Source organism: Ovis canadensis, chromosome 17 (assembly GCF_042477335.2).
Source record: "Ovis canadensis isolate MfBH-ARS-UI-01 breed Bighorn chromosome 17, ARS-UI_OviCan_v2, whole genome shotgun sequence".
Taxonomy (NCBI): Eukaryota; Metazoa; Chordata; class Mammalia; order Artiodactyla; family Bovidae; genus Ovis; species Ovis canadensis.
In genome coordinates, this window is record NC_091261.1 from 57,109,694 (window position 1) to 57,134,459 (window position 24,766).

General features: G+C 38.5%; 1 protein-coding gene across 1 annotated transcript in view; it reads right to left on the reverse strand.

Moving 5' to 3' along the window:
• Positions 1-351: 351 nt before the first annotated feature.
• Positions 352-24,766, reverse strand: part of PIWIL1 (piwi like RNA-mediated gene silencing 1) — a 35,669-nt gene continuing 11,254 nt past the window's right edge. Inside the window, exons 4-18 of the mRNA XM_069556924.1 lie at positions 24,409-24,489; positions 23,001-23,198; positions 22,394-22,505; positions 16,166-16,292; positions 15,827-15,944; positions 14,926-15,040; positions 13,496-13,683; positions 13,057-13,129; positions 11,118-11,318; positions 10,909-11,012; positions 9,143-9,213; positions 8,810-8,963; positions 3,660-3,785; positions 1,385-1,532; positions 352-1,221 (exon numbers count right to left, since the gene is read on the reverse strand). Of these exons, the coding sequence (XP_069413025.1) occupies positions 1,105-1,221; positions 1,385-1,532; positions 3,660-3,785; positions 8,810-8,963; positions 9,143-9,213; positions 10,909-11,012; positions 11,118-11,318; positions 13,057-13,129; positions 13,496-13,683; positions 14,926-15,040; positions 15,827-15,944; positions 16,166-16,292; positions 22,394-22,505; positions 23,001-23,198; positions 24,409-24,489 (1,933 nt within the window). The 3' untranslated portion in view covers positions 352-1,104. The remainder of the gene's footprint in view (positions 1,222-1,384; positions 1,533-3,659; positions 3,786-8,809; positions 8,964-9,142; positions 9,214-10,908; positions 11,013-11,117; positions 11,319-13,056; positions 13,130-13,495; positions 13,684-14,925; positions 15,041-15,826; positions 15,945-16,165; positions 16,293-22,393; positions 22,506-23,000; positions 23,199-24,408; positions 24,490-24,766) is intronic.

Sequence of the window (24,766 nt, forward strand, 5' to 3'; positions counted from 1 at the left end):
GTGGCATATAATTACTCATTCACTTCAAGCCTGCTCTTTGCAAAATTCCTTGAAAATTCCTATACATATATAGATGTGAATAATTACAATTATCAACTTCACAATACACAGACTTCTTAGTCTGCATTTTCTTTCAAGTTATGGATTTCTGGTCTTACACTGTTAAGTTTGAGGTTGCAGCATTTCCTGACAGAGTTTTACTCGAGTTTTCAGTTTCAGATTCATTAAGTGACAGTAACTGAGCTTTAATAAATGGAATCATACTCTTTGAGTGTACTCTTCATCAGTTTAAAAAATATAATACATGGAAAGAAAATGCATATGCTTTCAGTAAAAATAAAAACTCCGCTATTATTCAAATAAGATGACAATCATTATAATTTTATTTTATAACAAATGGAATTATGTCCCAGTTGCAAAAAAAAAAAAATAGTAATGTTAATATAGACTACTGGTCTCTTTTATTAAACGGTATTAAAATGTTTCTTTGGACAGAAATTTAAAATTTTCAACTATCTTTTTTAACCCCCATAATACCTAGCCCCCAAAATGAAATAAAAAATAAGCATACTTCTCCATACTCTCACACTTTTCCTATACCTTGTATAGGTTATTTAATGGCAGCTTTTCCTGTAAAATGAGATCATCAGATACTCAAGTAAAATCCTACCTTATGATTGTAGTGAGCCCTTCACTTTATTCCTTTTCTCTCCTTTAAATTCAAACTAAGTATTTCAAAAACAAGGCCACTGTAGCTTTACAAGTAGGACTTGCTCACTCCTGAGAACATTTTCATCAAGTAAATCCCTACTTTTCAAATAGTTTAAGAGATTCTGCTTATAGTACAAAGCATCTTCTCCACACTTTTTCAAAACAAAGAATCCTCACATTTATGAGAACAAGATAAAAGAGTAAATCCTAATTTTTAACCTATAAAATAAGTCAATTAATAGCCAAGTTAGAAGTGACTCTAGATTTCCTAGTTTTCCTTCCCAAGTTTCATCTAGAAAGATAACAGTTAAAAAAGTAAGAGCTTAAAAAAAAAATCCCGAAGATATAATTTCAAAAAGAAAAACGTAGCCACATCTTGTCGTCTTCTGTAGGTTAGAGGTAGTAAAGACGATTTGACAGTGACAGATTTGGTTCTCTATGAATACTCTGGCCAACAAGGAAAGCCAGTTTGTGGGCATACTGGCAGGGAGCAGGAACACGAATGACACCCTTTAGTGGAAGAAAAAAAAAAGGTTCTATTACTTTAAAGGTAACTTCTCTAAATTACAAATCTCAGTATTAACAGTAAAAGCCTTTGAAAACACAGCAATTCCATTTTGAAAAGTGAATCTCACTGATGTGGATAAATATCAATTAATAAAAAAATACTTACTGGCCAGTTGTAATAGACGTGACATAGCTTGTAAGTTAACCTCTGTATGTGGTCTGGCTTCAGGCCACTGCTATCATAGATGACATTATAATGTGTGGGAGAAACACTACCACTTCTCACTGCCTGGCTCACGATAAAAAAATCATACCTGGAATTACATAAGGAAAAAACCACATGGGTATGAGGCTTATCTTTTTCAAAGCTAAAGTTAAGATGATTCAAGTTTCCTACAGTAGAAAGATCCTGGATACTAATGTAACCTAATCTTTTCCAAACATGTGCTTCCTTGAATTCAGAACTTGCTATTCATGAACCGTTTGGGAATGCTTATGTGTGAAAGAGGTTTAAGATACTACTTTTTTTAATATTTTAAACACCTATCATTGACGCCTAAGGGCATTAACGAATGTTGGACCCGGCTGCTAATTATGCCCGTGCACGCTGTACAACAGGCCACTGTTTCCACTCCACGTCCGAGGGAGACAGCTGAGCGGGAACAGGCTCTAGAATCAAGAACCAAGTCGTGCAAACACAAAGGAATAGATGTCAGTTTTGGTTTTTTTGGGTTTTTTTGAGGTACCAATTAAATATCAATTCAGAGATGCTGTAATCCAGCCTGATAAACATATTAAGAAATTGATTATGTCCCTTAAAATGAGATAAATTATAAAATCAGAATTGATCTACAACAGATTATGGTCATCTGGAAAAATGAGGCTTTCAGAAACACTAAATGATGTGCCCAAAAGAACAGTGAAATCGTAACAGAACTAGAATCAAAACCTTAGTTCCCAACTTAAGCACCTTATCATTCAAAGTAGACTTCTCCAAGTATTTCAGTAGACTAGTAGCTATTAAGTGTTAAAGAACATTGAGTAAAAAGTAATCAAGTTTTTTGATACTTTAAAATCCAACTTGGATTTTACTCTAATTGTTTTAAAAAGTTGTCTTCAGGTCAATGTTATGCCTAAGCTTTGGTTGTCAGAGTAGCAGTAATGTTAGAAAGCACCGTGAGGTCATTCTGAACGATTAGAGAGAGTCCTACAGGAAATGAAACTGTCAATTCTCTTAGCCATTTTGTCCTCCCTCAGTGATTTTCCCCAACAGGTTAGAATCCTTAGACAACTACTGCCTGCCTGAGAAACAGACATAATCTAAGACAAAGAATCTTGAAATAAATATTTCTATATGCTGTCAGCTAACAGGACTAACTAGATCTAAAATCTGCATTATCATTTGTCTACATAAATTTAAGTATAGTAATGCCTCATTTACCTGCAGGAGACACGCTACACATTTAAACTTTGCCCCTTAGGCTGACACTTTACCTTGATTAAAGCTGCCCTTTTTTAAAGGCTCCACAAATCTATGCATAAAAACAGAAACTGTCCTATTCAATCTCGTGAGGAGGGTGTTACTGTGGACTGACCAATCACTTGCCATCAGGAAGGTGACTTAGTGCACTGAACACCATCCCCCACAAAATGAAACTTGAGGACCCGTTTCATGACTTTGCAGTTGAACTGCTGTGTGCTGAGAGCATGAGCATTTGCCCCTGAATGTTCTGGGTGGCTTTCTCATGGCAGAGTGCAGCTCACAGGTACATAGTGTTTACTCATGCATGCTTAGTCGCTGAGTCATGTTTGACTCTTTGTGACCCCATGGACTATGGCCTGCCAGGCTCCTCTAACCATGCACTTTTCCAGCCAAGAATACTGGAGTGGGTTGCTATTTTCTGCTCCAGGGGATCTCCCTGACCCAGAGAGCGAACCCACCTTCTCTTGCGTATCCTGCATTGGCAGGTGGATTTTTACCACTGTGCCACCTAGGAGTCCCTAGTGTTTACTCAGAAGTCACTTTTCTCATCTGCAACTGTATCTTTAGATGGAATTTTCTAACCTGTGGATAACCAAGTACATTATGGATCTAAAAATTTTGACTGGAAAACAATAATCTATGAATGAGGTTACATATGTTAAAAAAAAAAAGCCACAGCAATCTACAGCAGCAGTTCTTAAACTCTGTACGTATAACTAAGGTCATAAATGATAACCCTCTTCCCTCAGAGAGAAACTGCACAGAAACCTCTGCTCACCATGTCAGACACTAAGTTCATACATCATAGGCATTATTAGGGCAAACTAATGACAAGTATTAGTATTTATAAGAAATAAAGTATAAGAACTAAAAAGTAAATATGGTAAAAGGTAATAAAGCATAGAGGTTATGCTAAAAGACAAAGCAGAAACCAATCTTCATCTAATACGGAACTTACCATTCTGGTCTTGTAACCTCTACATCAATAACTGTTCCAGGGAGTGGATTCTGAAGTCTTCCTCCAGACTGAGCAAAAAATCTGGCGTTGACACGTTTCTTCACCACAATGACCGTTAGTCTTGGGCTTAAGATGGTGATGAACGTAGCTGCATTTAGTCAGTCATACTTTCAGGGCACTGAATCATTCATACATTCATACACTCCATTAAAAAAGAAATGCACCTCCCTCTTGGGCATATTATTTATCCAAGTTGTGAAGGAAGATTCCACAACTTGTAAGGACCTGGAGTTAGGACCAGGAATAAACTGTGAGTAGAAAATAAAATGGCAAGGTTATGTAGTTTTTTAATTAGTAAACCGAGCATGTAACACACCTAGCACACTAGAATGTTAAACCCAGCATGGCTTTAAAGTTCACAGTCTGAAACCCTTTTCAGTGGACATTTCCTACTACATGGAAAGTAAGTGTGCCCAGTCGTGTCTGACTCTGAGGCCCCATGGACTGTAGCCTGACAGGCTCCTCTGTCCATGGGATTCTCCAGGCAAGAATGCTGCAATAGGGCGCCATTTCCTACTTCAGGGGACCTTCCCCACCCAGGGATCAAACCCACGTCTCTTGCTTCTCCTGCAGTGGCAGGCAGATTCTCTACCACTAGCAAGCACCGCCTGGGAAGCCCGTGGAAAGTAAAATCTTTGACAAGTAAGCTAATATGAGTAGTCTCAAAATCTACTCTGCTTTTCAAAATGACTAGTTGACAGTGTATCAGAGGATCTCTGTGGCTGTCTCTCACACTCAATCACTCCTCAGTTGATCCTTAGCGATGCAAGAACATTCTCTGTCACCCTGTCCCTTCCGAACCCCATTCAGGTGGCTTCTTTCCTGTGTCAATACCACTCCTCTCCCCTAGTGAGCTTTCAGCTCTGTGTCACATTAGATTCACTGCCTCTAACAAGCTTCTTGGCTCTCCTGAGGACAGCCCTTTAACTAGCAGGTCATACGGGGCTTGAATACCCTTTCCAACCAACCCTTTAAGGTTCATTTCAAATTCATTGCCTGATACAATCACACTGTATACACACGTGCACTTGGGAATAAATGCATTATAACATATTAAGCACTTAGTGCTATCGTATAATAAGCATTTGATAAAAAATTATGATTTTCAATACCTTAACTTTCCTCTGCTCTTTTTCTAGCTACAAAATTAGTTCCTTAAGAGCACAAATATACTTTATTCTAAAAACTGGAAAGCAGAGAACCTCACATGCCGTATGGACCTGCCTGGTAATGTTTGACTCAGGTAGGTAGTTCACAGTATACTGTCTAGACTGATGGTCCAGAAGATTCCAAATTGGGAACTTCCACTCATTGCTAAACCTAACTTGTGCTGCTTCGTGGTAGCAGTAAGCAAATATACAAGGGGTAGGAAGATGATTTTACTTCAGTAAACAGAGGACATTTTTAGAAATATCACTGTTTCCACAGTAGAGCCACTGCTGCCCAGCAATAAGAGATCTGCATATTACAAAGCCATCGTCTCAGGAACCCAAAGACAAAGTAGATTTTAGTCCTGGGACATCTCAAGAAATGGCTTTGCAAATGTGCTGATAGAAAGAAAGTCACAAGCATGTTGAAGTGACTTTTTGATTTGTTCTTAACCAAACATCCTAAATCAGCTAATCCTTGACACATCTTTATAAAACGCTAATTATCAACATTTCAATTCAAAAACAAATACTGATAACAAACAAATAAGATAACAGCAAATGTTAAAATCCAAACTCTGTGTCTTAAAAGTAAGGGGTAATTCTTGGATATTATTTTACTTTATATGCAACTCAAAACTTTTTTCAGATGAAGTACCTACTATATATTGAGAGCCTACTGGGTATTTTATGAAGTACACTGAACATTCTGGCACTTCTTTCAGCAGCCTTCGTGAGGTGCATCCCGTTTCACAGATGAAGGCGAAGCTGGGATCAACCTAACCAATTCTAAGACATGTTGTCTTGCTCACTAATTTCCGCAGCCCCCAAAGAACAGCACAATTGACAATGTGAAATCTACTGCACGCAGTGGCCTGTTATGCACCAGGACAGGCAATCAATTTAAATCCTCCCTCCCTGCAACTTTTCTTTTTCTAAGGGAGAAAACAAATTAAAACTTACAAAACTTTACAAAGTAGAACAAAATACCAATGAAAAATATAAGCATTAAGAATTTTAAGAGGATAGGAAAGAACATTAACTTTCATTTAAAAAATATTTTTAAATGCTATTGGCATTTTAATCTGAAACTCAATTACTTCAAAAGAGATAAAAACATCCCTGACTTGCTCTGAGAACTTACTGGCATAAGGATCACATTTTAAGAAACGTTTAACACTCAGAGGGGTTCTTTCAGAAATCGGCCAAAAAAGACTTGGAAGCCCCCTTCAGTTTAGCTAGAAATAAGTCCTTAATGCTCATCCCATGGGCCGCATAAATCACATGGAGCCCAGATACTGTCAAACGACTTTCAAGACCCTCATTTTCTATAATGAAAACAAATGCTGCTGAAAAGGTTTGGCAAAAATAATCAGTCTTCTGCATGAAGCAGAAGCAGATATTAAGAAGAGATGACAAGAATACACAAAAGAGCTGTACAAAAAGCTCTTAATGACCCAGATAACCATGATGGTGTAGTCACTCACCTAAAGCCAGACATCTTGGAGTGTGAAGTAAACTGGGCCTTAGGAAACATTACTGTGAACAAAGCTCATGGAGGTGATGGAATTCCAGAGCTATTTCAGTCCTACAAGATGATGCTGTGAAAGTGCTTCACTCAATATGCCAGCAAATTTGAAAAACTCAGCAGTGACCACGGGACTGGAAAAGGTCAGTTTTCATTCCAATCCCAAAGAAAGGCAATGACAAGGAATACTCAAATTATCATACAACTGCATTCATTTCACATGCTAGCAAGATTATGCTCAAAATCCTTCAAGCTAGGCTTCAACAGTACATGAACTGAGAACTTCCAGATGTACAAGCTGGATTTAGAAAAGGTAGAGGAACCAGAGATCAAACTGGATCCAGAGATCCTCTGGCTTAAAGAAAAAGCAAGGGAATTAAAAAAAAAAATCTACTTCTGCTTCATTGACTGCGCAAAAACCTCTGTGTGGATCAAAACAAACTGTGGACCGGTCTTAAAGATATGGGAATATCAGACTACCTTACCTACCTCCTGAGAAACCTGTATGCAGGTCAGGAAGCAACAGTTAGAACTGGACATGGAAAAACAGACTGTTCCCAAACTGGGAAAGAGTACATCAAGGCTGTATATTGTTCACCCTGCTTATTTAACTTATATGCAGTTTACATCATGAGAAATACTGGGCTGGATGACTCCCAAGCTGGAATTTAGATTGCCGGGAGAAATACAAACAACCTCAGATATGTAGATGATACCACTTTAATGGTAGAAAGTGAAGAGGAACTGAAGAGTCTTTAGATGAAGGTGAAAGAGGAGAGTGAAAAATCTGACTTAAAAATCAACATTCAAAAAATAAAGATCATAGAATCCACTCCCATCACTTCACGGCAAAAAGATGTGGAAATAGTGTCAGATTTTATTTTCTTGGGCTCCAAAATCACTGTGGATGGTGACTGCAGTCACAAAACTAAGTTGCTTGCTCCTTGGAAGCAAAGCTATGACAAACCTAGAAAGCATATTAAAAAGCAGAGACATTACTTTGCTGACAAAGGTCCATATATTCAAAGCTATGGTTTTTCCAGTAGTCATGTATGGATGTGAGAGTTGGGGAGGGAGAAGGGAGGGGAGTTCAGGATGGGGAACACGTGTATACCTGTGGCGGATTCATGTTGATGTATGGCAAAACCAATACAATACTGTAAAGTAATTAGCCTCCAATTAAAATAAATAAATTTATATTTTTTTTTAAAAAAAGGCTGAGTGCCAAAGAATTGATGCTTTCAAACAGTGGTGCTGGAGAAGATTCTTGAGAGTCCCATGGACACAGCAAGGAGATCAAGTCAATCAATCCAAGGAAATCAACCCTGAATATTCACTGGAAGGACTGGTGCTGAAGTTGAAGCTCCAATACTCCAGCCACTTGATTCGAAGAGCCAACGTATTGGAAACGACCCTGATGCTGGGAAAGACTGAGGACAAGAAGAGAAGGGGGTGACAGAGAATGAGATGGTTGGATGGCATCATCAACTCAATTGACATGAGTTTGAGTAAACTCTAGGATATAGTCAAAGACAGGGAAGGCTGGTGTGCTGCAGTCCATAGGGTCACAAAGCATCAAACATGATCTAGAAACTGAACAATATGCATATGCAAGCACATACAAACATACCTCCTGGATATTCTAAGCATCTTTAAAAATCAGCTCCACAAAATATACTATGCACTGAGCCCTTTGTTCAACAGTCCCTGATCTCAACTTGCTTACAATATGAGAAAGAAAACAGCGAAAAGTTAAACAATGTAACTTATTAGAACAGCTATCTTGAGATGGCATGCAATTTACTGCCAGAGAGAACCAACAAAGGACCTTGGTAGGAGAGCAAAGCAAAAACCAATGTAGGTCTCAAAGGAGAGCCCGAGTAGCATTCAGTTATGAGTACAGCTCCCCTTGGCTGCGAAGACTGCCTCAAAGGACAGAGGTTAACGGTCTCCTCCTAGGACACCAAACACATGCCAATTATCTAACCATCAAAAAGCAGTCCAGCTGAGTTCAAAGAAATTAAACAAGTATTTGTTGTACAAGGAGGTAGAGAAAGAGTACGTTAAGACTATCTGGAAGGTTTATTTCAACCAATGCCGTGGATGCCTACGGCTGCATTGGGATAATCAGACCCTCATACTTCAAGGCTGCAGGAGAGAAAAGTGGCAGCGGCTGGTCAGTGACGGTGTTTCCATGTGTCATTCGTTGAAGGAACTTCCACTCTCCGTTTCTAGCCTCTCCTCTACAAAACAGTCTCCATGAGACACCCACCCCCCAACCCTTCCATTACCTCAAGTCCTATTGCGCCTATAAAGTTAGTTTCTCACTTACCTTTCCACCTTGTGATGTTATTTTCAAAGATACAAAATGCAGTTTTATAAAAAGGAAAACACTTTACATGTCATATGCTTACTTGTAACCTCTACCAACAGATTTCAGGCAATCCAAAAACTGTGGTACTTCATAGTTCACCAATGTTTTAAGCTGACCGTCTCCTACGCCATCCCGATACACAATAATTCGACTAGGCATGTATTCATTGCAGCTATTCCAAGCCCTTAGAGCAGCTGAAAGAAAGCCAGAAAAGTTTTAAATACATTATACATTAACACAGAACAAAAAAAACGTGCTTCTACCAAACTCCAGGCACAGGTTTTTGTTTTTGTTTTCCCAGAATCACAGCTTTAAGATAGCTTCTGGAAGACTGGAGTTTGGAGGGCAGACTGACACACAACAGGTGGCTTACCTTGCAAGCACACCTTCAGCCCGTCTACTAGCTCTTGTCCTCTGTCTTGAAACACACAGCGAGAGAACCAGCTATTCAGAGAAAACATGGCTGAGGTGAGAATACAGCCACACAGAACTTTTTCACTTTTGAATTTTTCTATATCTATGCAATTTATTATCTTTAACTTCCTTGATGAAATCTTAAACGGAGGTAACAAGATACAGGAAATCGCTCATAGACAAAGCTTTTTTTTTTTTTTCCATTAAAAATCAATCCCATAATTCCATCACCGAGGAGGAAATAAATGTAAGTTGTAATAGCCAGATATGCCTCCTAGGTTTACACCTCAATATACACAGACACATACTAATACTATACTCCTGGTAAAAGACAGTCTTCTAAAAGATAAAATACCTTGAAATACGCCCAAGTACCAGTAATGCCAACACATCAGTGCTTCAATTTTCATTCTTCTTGGCAATTCTATTAGTTTTAAGAAAAGCACTGAAAAATAATTTCACTATGTTGATATACAAGTGACTGGGTAAACTTTGAGTGGGTTTTCCAAAAGAAAGTTAACATGGAAACTTGAAATTACATTCAAAATAATAAATTTATTAAAGAAGCTTTTAGAGATTGTCACATTTAAAGAGATGCGTCCTCTCACCAAATACAAATAATAAAATAACCTAGAATGTAGTCCGACCACTACAGATTAAGGGCCAGTGAAGGACATTAAAAATGGTTAGAGTAGCTAATAACTGGTTTCTTTCCTAACTATTTTATTGGATCTAACGTAAAAGATCCAATAAACGCTGGGCTGGAAGAAGCACAAGCTGGAGTCAAGATTGCTGGAAGAAATATCAATAACCTCAGATATGCAGATGACACCAACGTTATGGCAGAAAGTGAAGAGGAACTAAAGAGCCTCTTGATGAAAGTGAAAGAGGAGAGTAAAAAAGTTGGCTTTAAGCTCAACATTCAGAAAACAAAGATCATGGCATCCGGTCCCATCACTTCATGGCAAATACATGGGGAAACAGTGGAAACAGTGTCAGACTTTATTTTGGGGGGGGCTCCAAAATCCCTGCAGATGGTGACTGCAGCCATGAAATTAAAAAGATGCTTATTCCTTGGAAGGAAAGTTATGACCAACCTAGATAGCATATTCAAAAGCAGAGACATTACTTTGTCAACAAAGGTCCATCTCGTCAAGGCTATGGTTTTTCCAGTAGTCATGTATGGATGTGAGAGTTGGACTGTGAAGAAAGCTGAGCACTGAAGAATTGATGCATTTGAACTGTGGTGTTGGAGAAGACTCTTGAGAGTCCCTTGGACTGCAAGGAGATCCAACCAGTCCATTCTGAAGGAGATCAGCCCTGGCATTTCTTTGGAAGGAATGATGCTAAAGCTGAAACTCCAGTACTTTGGCCATCTCATGCAAAGAACTGACTCATTGGAAAAGACTCTGATGCTGGGACGGATTGGGAGCAGGAGGAAAAGGGGATGACAGAGGATGGGATGGCTGGATGGCATCATCGACTCGATGGACGTGAGTCTGAGTGAAATCTGGGAGTTGGTAATGGACAAGGGAGGCCTGGTGTCCTGCGATTCATGGGGTCGCAGAGACTTGGACACGACTGAGCAACTGAACTGAACTGAATGTAAAGAAACCAAGTTAAAAAATTAACACAATTCTGGTCCTCCCCAGACACTGGCCCCTGCACTCATGTCCTGTTTGCCTATGTTCAGCACTTAATCTACAGCTATCAAAGCCCACTTACCGAGTCATCCCTTCATTGATGCTTGCCACAAATCCTGCAATTGACCTCCGTCCAGCTGTGGTATCATGGTAACAATCAATGCCAACTATCATCGCTAGCTTCAGCTTTAACAAGAACATCGTAATTTTAGATACAATGGAATGCCAATACAATAAAAATACATCTTTTAAAATAACAAAACTCATGTCTAGCAATTGAGTCCGACTCACAGGCATATCAACCCTCCAAAGCTCCCCTCCCATCTTGCAGTTCATCTGCAGCGCAATCTTCGTGGCAATGGCCATGACGGTCTGCTGCTTGCCCAAGGTCCGGGCCACCACGCACTGACTCGGAGTAGGGCAGTCTGTGCACAGGTACTTTTTAATGGCGTCATATTTGTCTTTCCGATTACTTGATAACAGACAAACAACCTGAAAACAAACAAAATGTCCTCATTACAAAGAACTAGGAAACTGATAATGAAATTCAGAGAAGGAGAGGAAACTAAACCCACCTGTGATTCATAAACACATAATCACTTACTGATGTTAATACTTTACTATCCATCTCTGCCACGGAGCTAGTAAGTATGACATTACCATTTACATAATGCTCGCTGAGAGTAACTGGGTGCTCAGTCATGTCCAACTCTTTGCAGCCCTTTGGACTGTAGCCCACCAGGATCCTCTGTTCATGGAATTTTTCAGGCAAGAATATACTGGAGTGGGTTGCCATTTCCTCCTCCAGGGGATCTCCCTGTGCCTCTTATGTCTCTTGCACCGCAGGCAGGTTCTTTACCGCTGAGCCATCAGGGATGCCCATAATGCTCATTACATTCAACTAAGTAATATATACTAAGCACGAAATCAAGTTAGGCAAACAATTTAAAACCGAGTATCATTAAAACTTGAGAAGTTAGTTAAACATGGTCTGTTACCAGCTTGGAAAAATTTACAAGTAGGGAATAGGGCAAAATAAGTTAGTGATAACTTACAGGTGGACAAATAAAAGCTTTTCTAAAATGCTTACAATTTTCATTTACTCATGCCCTACCTAGAATCACGGCTTTTAAACTCTCAAAGCTCTGGCTTGGGAGTATTATCAAACTATGAAGTTTCCTAGAAGTTCATGGGCAATTCTGGGGAAACTGAAATGACTGATCTAAACAGACGCCTGTCCCAAATGGGGGTTAGTCAAAGGATAAACATTTCCAGTTAAAAGTTTTGAGAATCTAGTGTAGCATGGTGATCACAGTTAGACATACATTATATACTTGAAAGCTGCTAACAGAGTGGATCTTAAAGGTTATTACCACATATACAAAGAAGAATTGCAATTACGTGAGATGATGGAGGTATTAACTAACGTGCTGTGGTCATCGTTTCACAATGTATCAAATCATCACACTGTGCATTTTAAACTCACACAATGTTAAATGTCAATTACATCATAAAAAGGCTGGAAAATTAACCAAGCAACTAAGCCACCTATATCTGCCCAAATTCTGAGGATTCAAGTTCTGGAGCTGAATCCAACTCTAACTTACTGCTGTATTCCCCAGTTTATAGTCCCAGATTTTTATTTTTCTTGCCATAGTCCCCAATAAAATAAATTTCCTACCCTTGGTGTCTCTATTATTCAAGACAATTTAATAGTACTCTGCCTGTGGCATTTAAGTATGAGACAAAGGACTAAAAGGAGTCCATTAGAAGAAACCAACTCATTTCTTAGGTTTAAAGCAATACAGGTGTATTGTGTTTCATTAAATTTGTCTTCACCATCTTATTAATTATACTAAGTGTAACTACAAATATACTAATTATACCACATGTGCTGGACAAGTACTGATTTCTACCCTTGCACCTTTTCTCCTCCCTACTCCCTCTCTGAAATTTTCTAGAATTAGAGCATTTGAGTCTGGGTAAATTTAAGATGGCCTTGTTTTCTTCCATCCCTTCCTTACCATCTGCAGCACACAAGCTCCTAGGCACCCAACTAAAGCCAGCATTAACTGAGCTATCTTAGGAAGTTAAAATATGTATTTTGTGACTGGTTTGGGAACCTAATTATAACACTTTTAACACTGAACTCAAGTTTGAAGGTTTACCAATGTTCCATTTAAAACAACTGATTCCAGGTCAACTGCCTACATATCAACTAGCTACTTACTATCTGGGTATCTGACGTAACTTTTTGCTGTAAGACTCTTAAATAGGCTTCAGTTCTATCATCCACTTCAATCCTAGAATGGAAATACGTAATTCAACATTCAGAAAAAGTTAACCAAAAAAATGTACTATGTGTTAAAAGGTTCCCACAGATTGTAACACAAGCAACACTTCTGGGTGAACTAGTAAATAGAATATCAGGAGCAGCCATGTAGTCAAAAGGAATTCTAACACACTCAATGGCAATTGTCTGAGAAATAGTCCTTTTTTTGTCCCACTCATTCTTAGTGACTCGAACACATTTCTGTGTCCACCATACAAGGAACTTTATCAGATCTTTAAGATAATTTAATGTTTTTAATAGTTTTAACAGTTTGAGTTCCCACCTTCCAAATGACTATGAGTCAATTTTCAGAGTAGAAATGACTTGATAAACTTACATTATTGCTTTTTTCATTTGTATGCCCATGGCTGGTGTAACTTTAAATAGATTTTGTATCAACGAATTGGCTGCTTCATAATTTCTTCGAGTATAGATCAACAACCAGTTATCTAGTGGCTTAACACTAATTAATGGTGCACCTCTTGTTTCTTTTGACCAATCTGCAAATTGTGGATTGTAATCAAACTAGAAGAAAGTTCAGAGACATTGTAAATTCCATTGCAAGTTCTCAGGGATAAAGCCAAAAATTCTTCAATAATTCTACCATGGCATAGTGTAAATCTCAAAGTACTACTTTTTAATTTGAACTGCAGTCATAAACAAAATGGTCTAAGTGAGGAAAAAGAAAAATATATTCAAAGGATTACAGCAATTTTATTTAAAATATACTCATATTAACAGCTGCCACTCCAGTGCTCACCTGCCTATAACAGTATCTTAAGCTATAGCCCTTTTTTAAATCTTTTATAAAATCTTACAAGGATAGGTACTATTTACCTTATGATAAAGATATAAAAAAAACAAGGCCTTGAAAGTTAAGTGACTTTATGACTGAGGTGTCAGATACTGAGGGCAAGCTATGAAAACATCTGACAGTAAGGCAGAAAGCTAACACATAACTCAAAGTACAGTGCCCTATATCACAGAGGGAAAAGCCTGCTTTTTAAATGTCCTACCCACCTCCTGAGCAACTCTTATACAAGAATATATATTTACTACAAGGGATAATAAAGAAATAGTAATTAAAATATTAAGCTACATGATTAGGTTGTTATCCATAGGACATTTCAAAAACAGAAGAGCACAGCTTTTTATAAAGGGATTTTTTAAATTTTGGTACTTGTAGTGTTTCGATTACACAAAAACATATTTTAGAATACTTGCTTTCCTTTTCTGGAAATAAGATATAAAAGGTATCAGAATATTTCATATATATATATATCCATATACGTGTGTATGTGTGCAAACATATATATCCCTAACAAACAAAGTCAGACACGACTGAAGCGACTTAAGCAGCAGCAGCAGCAGTGGCAACAAACAAATGGTCCAGGAAAAAATGAAGCTAAATAAACAGGGAGTTTTCCACGTAAAAGTTCACTGCAGTGGCAGACAAAATATCAACCCAATTAGATACTTAAGAGACTTCTACTATACCTCAATTTAAAAAATTCAGGTTATTTAAAAAATTAAGCCACCTATCATCTCAGTCTCACAGATGGTTTTGAAGAGAAGCAACAGGCTTTGCTTTCTTGAGTGTTCCCACATTTCCTCCTCCCATATTCAGATCAGTGGACAAAAGAGAGGCTGTGGGTCAGGGAAAAGAGGAAAGGACTACACTGGCATGCAATCAGGTTATTTGTGCTTTTTTTATTGTGAATCTGAACCAAACCTGATTTCACTGACAACTTTTAAGAACTGCCTTACTGTTTTTCCACCTTGATGAATCTTTTCTGCTTGCAAAATTCTTCCTGAGAAGGACAGTAAGTTGGAGTCAAAGCTCAAACCCCAGTCTCGAAGCTCCCTCTGCACATTATCATCTCTGTAAATTTAACATATTGCTTATCATTAAATGTAAGGAAACAGCAAAAACTAATATACACAAGCAAATAGAGACCCACTGCAACCTATAACAGATGTCAATGTTTCTTTCAGGATTGAAATACTGGTGAGAATGCTAGGAAACACAGATATGTTTTTCTCTTATTATGTCTATGTTTCCCTTCACAATATCCTTTCATTTAAAATTCTGATGCCCAAACTATCTCCTCCTCAAAGTACACACAATGCTGTAACAATTTCACTTTCTATTTTATTCTCTTTTTCTAACAGAATTAGAAATACCATGGTTTAACTTAACGTGAAAGTCACTCAGTCACGTCTGACTCTTTACAACCCCATGTACAGTCCGTGGAATTCTCCAGGCCAGAATACTGGAGGGCATAGCCTTTGCCTTCTCCAGGGGATCTTCCCAACCCAGGGATCGAACCCAGGTCTCCCACATTGCAGGCAGATTCTTGACCAGCTGAGCCACAAGGGAAGCCCAAGAATACTGGAGTGGGTAAGCCTATCCCTTCTCCAGCAGATCTTCCCAACCCAGGAACTGAACCCAGATCTCCTGCACTGCAGGTGATTCTTCACCAACGGAGCTAATTATTCCCTGACAAATAGCAGCCTCACTTAGAAACACGAAGAACCCACCCTGAATACTGAAAATACACATAAAAAACAAAATTACTTTCTTTCATTCCCCTGAGAAAGTCACTCCTCCAAACCCACATAAAATAAAGAACTGAAAACATACCCCAGTAAAGCATAGATGACTTACTTATGAATATAATCAATCAGTCTTCCTACTTCACGCTGCCTTTGCTCTGGAGTTAGTCTTGTATGAACAGCCAAGTCTTTCATCACATTAAAATCATTACGCATTTTATCAGTTAAACCTTTAAACAGAATAAAACTATACAGTTAAAGAAACAAGAATCGTGTCTACCTATATGGAATGTAGGGTGGTGATGAGTGAAAGAACTCCCAGGAGACAAACCAGTTTTAAGGGTCGGGCTAGTGGTGGGGAGGATGGGTGCGGTAAAGGAATGTTTAATGGCTTCTAGAACTGAAGGGGAGCTACGCAGTGGCTTCATCCGATGAAGACAAGTCAGCATACCTGTGAGGTAGCAGAGCTCAGGGATAAGCATGGCTGGGCCTGGTAATGTGCCGCCAGGGCCTCTCCTTCTCTTAGGCTGACTGACCAAAACTGGCTGTTTCAAGTCAGTGATTTCCTGGTTATATTGCTATTTAAGGGAAGAAAGATATCACTGTTTACAGTAACTGCCTTTAGTAACATGTTAAGGGACCAAAAAAGTTTCACTTTTTAAAACTAAGCATATATGCTAATAGCAAGGCTAGTATCTGTTTCCAAGTAAAACACACTGTCTTTCTGGTCCTACTAAAATAGGTTGTGATTTATAGACTCATCTTTTCTCCTATAAACTTAAAGGGTCAAGGATGGTAAGGCTCTAAGTTTTGACTTTTTGTTACATTTCTATTTACTTCATTTTTTTGACTTCTTGGTTCAGAAACAGTAGTCTGTGTAACTCCAGGTCTTCACAACAGCGTTAATTCCTCTAAAACTACTCATAGTAAGGATGAGCTCATGAAAGAAGTCTCACGCTAAGAATAAAACGGGGAGGGAAAATGTGTGCGCTCTATGGAACAGTGTTAATCAGGGAAAGTTAAAAGTTTACTTTGCAGTTGAATTTCAACTGAGCAGTATTAAGGTTCCCCATCTTTTAAGATTGCCCACATGCAATCACTGTCTAAGATTAGATTTACAATATGTAAAGAGATCAAACATGTTGATGTCTAGGATCTAACATGTGTGAGACAGGCCTCTGGCCTCCAGGTCAGCGCTACAGTTCTAGACCTCTTGCGTTCCCTTTACTAAGCGCTTCTGGCCCTATCTCCTGAAGACCTATCATTTCCTGTATCCTCTTCTAGCATCGCTATCCTGGTTAATTTAGCTCTAACTTTATTCTCAAATAAAATCACATCTGCAATAAGCATACAAGACAGTAGTACCATCACAGCCATTTCATGAGTGTTGCTCTCTCCAGAAGACTATTCCACCTGCCCATTCCTTCTTCCTGGCATACAATCAAGGTCCTGGCCACCTACCATCATGAAGTAAGAGACCATGAATTTTAGCTTGCATTGACTCTGTCCTACACTCAACTCTTTACCAATCATCCAGGCAAAAAAAAAAATTCGAAGTAGAACATGCATGTGTGACCTCTGCTCCACTTATCTGTATTATTTATCATACTATTTTTATTAGGTGTCTATTAACAGTCACCCTGCTTACACACCATTCACTTGGGTAAACACACAAGGTGGGTAGTGATTTCAGAAGTATTCCTATTTCTCTATTTCACCAAAGGGCCTTAAAATGCATAATTCTTAATGACAGAGCTGTGGGATTTTCCTCTTATACTCTTAGTACGTAAAAGAAAGCCTGTCAGTTCTTTTAACACTTTCCCCTACATCTGAAGAACTAGCACTTTCATTTCTATTTAATATTAGATTTTTAAAGTTATTGACCATGATCTTCCCTTCCAAAAGCCCTTCTCTCCCACCCTTGGGTATTTCCTAGATATTCTCTTCACCATATAATATCTAAGCCATCACTTATTACTAAATTTCCACTAAGAAGTTTTAAGAATGCCTTATTTCTTTCACATATTTCAAATCCACCCAACTGTTAACATATTATATCTGAAGTCTTTGCACAGACTGGAGATCACCTAAAGAGTAAATATATAGCAACTGGGGACCTGAGGCAGAACCCTGAAGTATGTCAACATTTAAAAGGTCACTTGTGGAAGAACAAGCAGGCATGTAAGATTCGGTACTAGTCAGAGAGGGGGAGAATTTTCCTTGATCTTGCTTCAGGTTTAAATCAACTTTCAACTGTGTCCTCTCCGTATTTGCTGCTGATGTATACCAACTCTTCCCATCCCTGATTGTGATTATTCAAATGAACTACAGAAAAATGCCAGAACTCGTTTGTCACAGTAACCTCTGACACTCAGAAGAATCTAGATCAAACATGGTTCAAGTCCACAAGGAATTTTCAGAGGTTAAAAACAGCAGTAGGGTAATCAAGCTGAGATGACCCTTTGCCTGTTTTCATTTTGCCAGAGTAAGACCAGTTCTTCATGCAACTTCTTAGGACATCATTTCCCTCCAGAGTGGCATCTGATCTTCGCATTCACAGGAGAGCAGCTGAAGATCAGGCAGCAATGGATTTTTCAGCAAAAAGACATTCAAAGATCACCAGTCAGATGAATACTTTTGACATTTTATACACACACACACACACACACACACACACTAGTTCATTTATTCTACTTATTAGAAAAAAGAAATAATCTACAGAAAGTAGAAAAAAAGTTATATAAATTTTAGTACTTCAAAAACAAGCTTTAAATTTTAATTGATGTGTTTTCCTGCACTTCTGACAGAGCACATCAAATGGGAAGTGACTTCTAAGGATTTAGGAGGCAGATCTGCTCATCTCTGACCACTGCAACATTTGATACCTTCCTATAGAAACATTTTTTTTCTTCTAGTCAGTAGCTGTTCTTTCTATTAGGTTGGTGCAAAAGTAACTGCAGTTTTACACTGTTGAACTTTGCCATTTGATATTGGAATACATTCTTAAATAAATGTGGTTATACATCATTTTAATGTACATTTCTTGCTTTATGTTTTTTTGCTAATGACTTATTACTTGCCGCTTACATTTATTTTAGACTATAGAAATGTTGGAGAAGGCAATGGCACCCCACTCCAGTACTCTTGCCTGGAAAATCCCATGGGCGGAAGAGCCTGGTGGGCTGCAGTCCATGCGGTCACGAAGAGTAGGAAACGACTGAGCGACTTCACTTTCACTTTTCACTTTCATGCACTGGAGAAGGAAATGGCAACCCACTCCAGTGTTCTTGCCAGGAGAATCTCAGGGATAGGGGAGCCTGGTGGGCTGCCATCTCTGGGGTCGCACAGAGTCAGACACGACTGATGCAACTTAGCAGCAGCAGCATAGAAATGTCACACAAAAGGCAAATTCAAGCAATATTTTTTTTAGTTCAAAACGGATCATAAAGCAGCAGAGACAACTTACAACGATACATGTGGCCCAGGAACTGCTAACAAATGTACACCGTGGAAGTTTTACAAAAGACACAAGAGATGTGAAGATGAGGAGACAGCAGCCGGGCATCAGAAATGGACAATGACCAACTGAGAGCATCACTGAACCTGACCCTCTTACAGTTATACCACACGCTGCTGCAGAACTCGACGTCAACCATTCTACGGTCATTCTGCATTTGAAGCAAACTGGAAAGGTGAAAAAGTTCCACAAATGGGTGCCTCACAAGCTGACCACAAACCAAAAAACTAGTTTTGAACTGTCTTCTTATTCTATGCAACAATATCAAAAGTGGATTTTATACAACTGGTGACAACCAGCACAGTGGTTAGACCGAGAAGCAGCTCCAAAGCACTTCCCAAAGACAAACTTGTGCCAAAAAAATATTTTTCTGGTCATCTGATGCTCATATGATCCACTACAGTTTTCTGAATCCCAATGAAAACATTACATATGGAAGGTATGCTCAGCAAATTGATGAGATGCACCAAAAACTGCAAGCCTGCAGCCAGTATTAGTCAACAAAACAGGCCCACTTCTCCACAGCAATGCCTAACCTCACATCACATAATCAACGCTTCAAAAGTTGAAACAATTGGGCTACAAGGTTTTGCCTCATCTGCCATATTCACCTGACCTTGTGCCAACTGACTACCACCTTTTCAAGTATCTTGACAACTTTCTATAGGCAAAATGCTTCCACAACCAGCAGAAGGCAGCAAATGCTTTCCAAGAGTTCATCTAATCCTGAAGCACAGATTTTTACACTATAGGAATAAACAAACTTATTTCTCATTGGCAAAAATGTACTGATTTGAATGCTCCCTATTTTGGTTAATAAAGATGTGTTGGATCCTAGTTATGAAAGACTAGAGATCTCGTCAAGAAAATTAGAGATACCAAGGGAACATTTCATGCAAAGATGGGCACAATAAAGAAAAGTAACAGTATGGACCTAATAGAAACAGGAGAAAAAAAAAAAGAAGAAGAGGTGGCAAGAATACACAGAAGAACAGTACAAAAAAGATCTTAATGACCCAGATAACCATGATGGTGTGATCACTCACCAAGAGCAAGATATCCTGGAGTGCAAAGTCAAATAGGCCTGAGGAAGCATCACTTTGAACAAAGCTAGTGGAGGTGATGGAATTCCAGCTGAGCTATTTCAAATCCTAAAAGATGATACTGTTAAAGTGCTGCACTCAATATGCCAGCAAATTAGGAAAACTCAACAGTGCCCACAGGACTGCAAAAGGTCAGTTTTCATTCTAATCCCAAAGAAAGGCTATGCCAAAGAATGTTTAAATTACCGCAAAATTGCACTCGTCTTCCACACTAGCAAAGTAATGCTCAAAATTCTCCAAGTTAGGCTTCAACAGTATGTGAACCAAGAACTTTCAGATGTACAAGGTGGATTTAGAAAAGGTAGAGGAACCAGAGATCAAACTGCCAACATCCACTGGATCATAGAAAAAGCAAGAGAATCCCAGAAAAACATCTAATTCTGCTTCCTTGACACTAAAGCCTTTGACTGTGTGGCTCACAAACATACTGGAAGATTCTGAAAAAGATGGGAATACCAGACCACCTGACCCTCCTCCTGAGAAATCCATATGCAGGTCAAGAAGCAATGGTTAGAACTGGACATGGAACAACGGACTGGTTCCAAATCGGGAAAGGAGTATGTCAAGGCTGTATATTGTCACCATGCATATGCAGAGTACATCATGTGAAATGCTGGGCTAGATGAAGCATAAACTGGAATCAAGATTGCCAGGAGAAATACCAATAAGCTCAGATATGCAGATGACACCACCCTTATGGCAGAAAGCAAAGACAAACTAAAGAGCCTCTTGATGAAAGTGAAAGAGGAGAGTGAAAAAGTTGGCTTAAAACTCAGCATTCAGAAAATGAAGATCATGGCACCCAGTCCCATAACTTCATGGCAAAGAGATGGGGAAACAATGGAAACAGTAGCAGACTTTTATTTTCTTGGGCTCCAAAATCACTGCAGATGGTGACTGCAGCCATCGCTTGCTCCTTGGAAGAAAAGCTATGACAAACTTAGACAGAATATTAAAAAGCAGAGACATTACTGACAAAGGTCTGTTCAGTAAAAGCTATGGTTTTTCCAATAGTCATGTATGGATGTGAGAGATGGACCATAAATAAAGCTGAGTGCTAAAGAATTAATGCTTTTGAACTGTGCTGTTGGAGAAGACTCTTGAGAGTCCCTTGAACAGCAAAGAGATCAAACCAGTCAATCCTAAAGGAAATCAGTCCTGAACATTCATTGGAAGGACTGATGCTGAAGTTCTAGTACTTTGGCCACCTGATGCACAGAACTGACTCACTGGAAAAGACCCTGGTGCTGGGAAAGACTGAAGGCAGGAGGGGGAGGGGACAACAGAGGATGAGGTGGTTGAATGGCATCACCGACTTGATGGACACGAGTTTGAGGAAGCTCCAGGAGTTGGTGACGGAAAGGAAAGCCTGGCGTGTTGCAGTCCACGGGATCGCAGAGTCAGACATGACTGATCAACTGAACTGAACTGATGATGACTTAAAATTCATGGTCCAAAGCCACAAATTACTTTTGTACAAACTTAATATTACTTGCCTCTGGTGTCTTTTTCAATTTAGTGATCACTGTGCCAAAATCATCTTTTACAAACTGGTGCTAGAAGATCAACCACTGAACTTACTATCTAATCTCCATGAAACAAGTTTGTCTGAATTCTGTCAACATGTTAGACAAAGATTAAGAGTTAACCCATTTGCAGATTTATCACAACTGATGCTAAGGGTTCAAAGATCTTGAGCTGCCATTGCCAGATGAAGTTTTTGAAGAAGTGCTAGTTACAGAAAGACAGTATGGTAAGCTGTTAACTTGTATTTTTTATCATCTATTATCTATTTGTCCTCTACATGGTTAAGTTCAAATGTAATCCTGAATCCACTTCAGAAAAAGAACCAGGAAAGAGCACATCTCACTTGCTTATGAGCTAACTATGCTGTGACTGGCTTGATAAACATATTTATATACAGCTTTAAGAGCCACTTGTTTCATATGTATTAGAAAATTCATTAGCTATTAGAAAATACTACTGAAGGTATTTCAGATTTCTCCTAAGGTCTAAGCAATTCACATCAAAAAGATAAAAATCAATATTAATGTCTTACCTTCCTGTAGTACTCTAAGAAACTGACTTCAGAGCCATCTGCTTTTTTAAAGGTACTCTTTGGATTCTGGTCCCAGTCAATATCATCTACTCTGTATGTTTTGTTGTTATACCTATGACCAGTTGAGATTTGTCAATATTTGATTAAAACACATAGAAATGTTAAAGAAAAAAGAAAAAACTAGACAACACACACTTTATAGAAAATAAAATTTCAAATCATTTGGTAATGTGCAATAGTATAGAAAGAACAGGAAACAAATTTCTTAACAGCTGTGAAGCCTGGTGTGCTACAGTCTATGGGGTTACTGAGTTGGACATGACTGAGCAACTGAACTGATGCTAGATGGATGTGGATGTAACCAAATTAATATTAGAAAATAAAATTATAACTAAAAAGGATAGAAATAATTGGGTATTTCTCCTTTTCAGATAAGTATATTCCCCCCAAACTTTTAACTCTTGAGAGAGGTTGTAAGTTTCCCTCCCATTTCTGTGCTACTCTCCCCTCTCAATCTTAAACCCTACTTTCCAACTAACAATTTAGGGCTTGAAAGCCGAAACATCTTAAGACTTGTAAAATTAGTTTGCATTCTTAAAAGTCTTACTTGGTGAGAACAATTAAACCAATCAGTTCCTTAGACACCTGTTCTTGAAATTTGTGTTCTTCGGTTTGATGAAACAAGTTGAACATGAAATCTAAAACAGTTTCACTTCGAAGAACTTTATGACTGACATCAGTGCAGAGCATGATGTTATTTTCATACTGAAGAATAGAAGTAGTGAAGCCAGGCCAAATCACCAATCTGTCAAACGGAATGAAAGCCATGAAGTAACTCCTATGAATATCCCAATGTGCTTTGTATGTAACAAGTTGTTTTTCACCTTTATTAGCTAGGTCAAAAGGATAAGTCTTTTAGTAAATTTACTTATTTTTATCTTTTTCAGATAAATACTGATCTTTTTAAGATCTCCAACAATGAATGTTATTTTATAATAACATTATAATTTCCATTTTAAATTAATACACTAACTTTACTAATTGTTATAGTCATCTAAAACTTGAAAAGTCTAATTGAAAATATCTACAATTATTATAAATAAACCTAAACCATGAGTGTATATCCTGATACACTGCAGTAACTTTTGAAGCAATCATAATTAGGTGATGAGTTTTTATGATGTGTTTAGATGATGAGCAAATATGTGTATGTATGGATGTGGAAGTGGCATCCCACTCCAGTATTCTTGCCTGGAAAATCCCATGGACTGAGGAGCCTGGTAGGCTACAGTCCATGGGGTCGCAAAGAATCGGACACGACTGAGCAACTTCACATTCACATGGATGTGTAAGCACGTATGGATGTAAGAGATGGACCATAAAGAAAGCTGAGTGCTGAAGAACTCATGCTTTTGAACGGTGGTGTTGGAGAAGACTTTTGAGAGTCCCTTGGACTGCAAGGAGATCACACCAGTCAACGCTAAAGGAAATCGGTCCAGAATATTCACTGTAAGGACTGATGCTGAAACTGAAGCTCCAATACTTTGGCCACCTGATGTGAAGAGCTGAGTCACTGGAAAAGACCATGATGCTGGGAAAATTGAAGGCAGGAGGAGAAGGGGACAACAGAGGATGAGATGGTTGGATGGCATTACCGACTCAATGGACATGAGTTTGAGCAAGCTCCAGGAGCTGGTGATGGACAAGGAAGCCTCGCGTGCTGCAGTCTATGGGGTTGCAAAGAGTCGGACATGACTGAGCAACTAAAGAGCAAATATAAACTTTGTGCTGGAAAACGCTATGCTTTTTCCCTGTGACTAGTAAATATCACATGATCTTTAAAGATCCAGGTATTCTGGGATGGCTCCTTTATTGTTCAAACCAAGTTAAATGTTCATTTAATGTGATGGGTACCATTTAACAGCCATAGTAAATCTGATCATTTCAAAATAGAGCATCACTTTCAAAGTCTGTGATTAAACATAAGAAATAGAAACTTCCCAATTTATACAAACCTATGATTTGGAATATCAATTGGGTCACTTGGGTTATAGTAATTCCGTCCAATTTGTTGCAAATTCATGATCTTCAAAAGCCTAGAATTTGAAAAGTCAGAATAATGACTACTGATAAGTATCCCATACTACAATTAGAATGGCATATTGCTTACAGCAGAGGTTGGCAAACTATGGCTTGTAGGTGGGCCAAATCCAGCCTACCTGCTGGTTTTTGTGTGGCCTAAGAGCTATTTTTTTTAAACAGCTTTTAAAGGTCTAGAAAAAAATCAAAACTATAATATACATAAAGATGTATGAATTATATGAAATTCAAGTTTCAGTGTCCATCAGTAAAGTGTCCATCATTGGAACACAG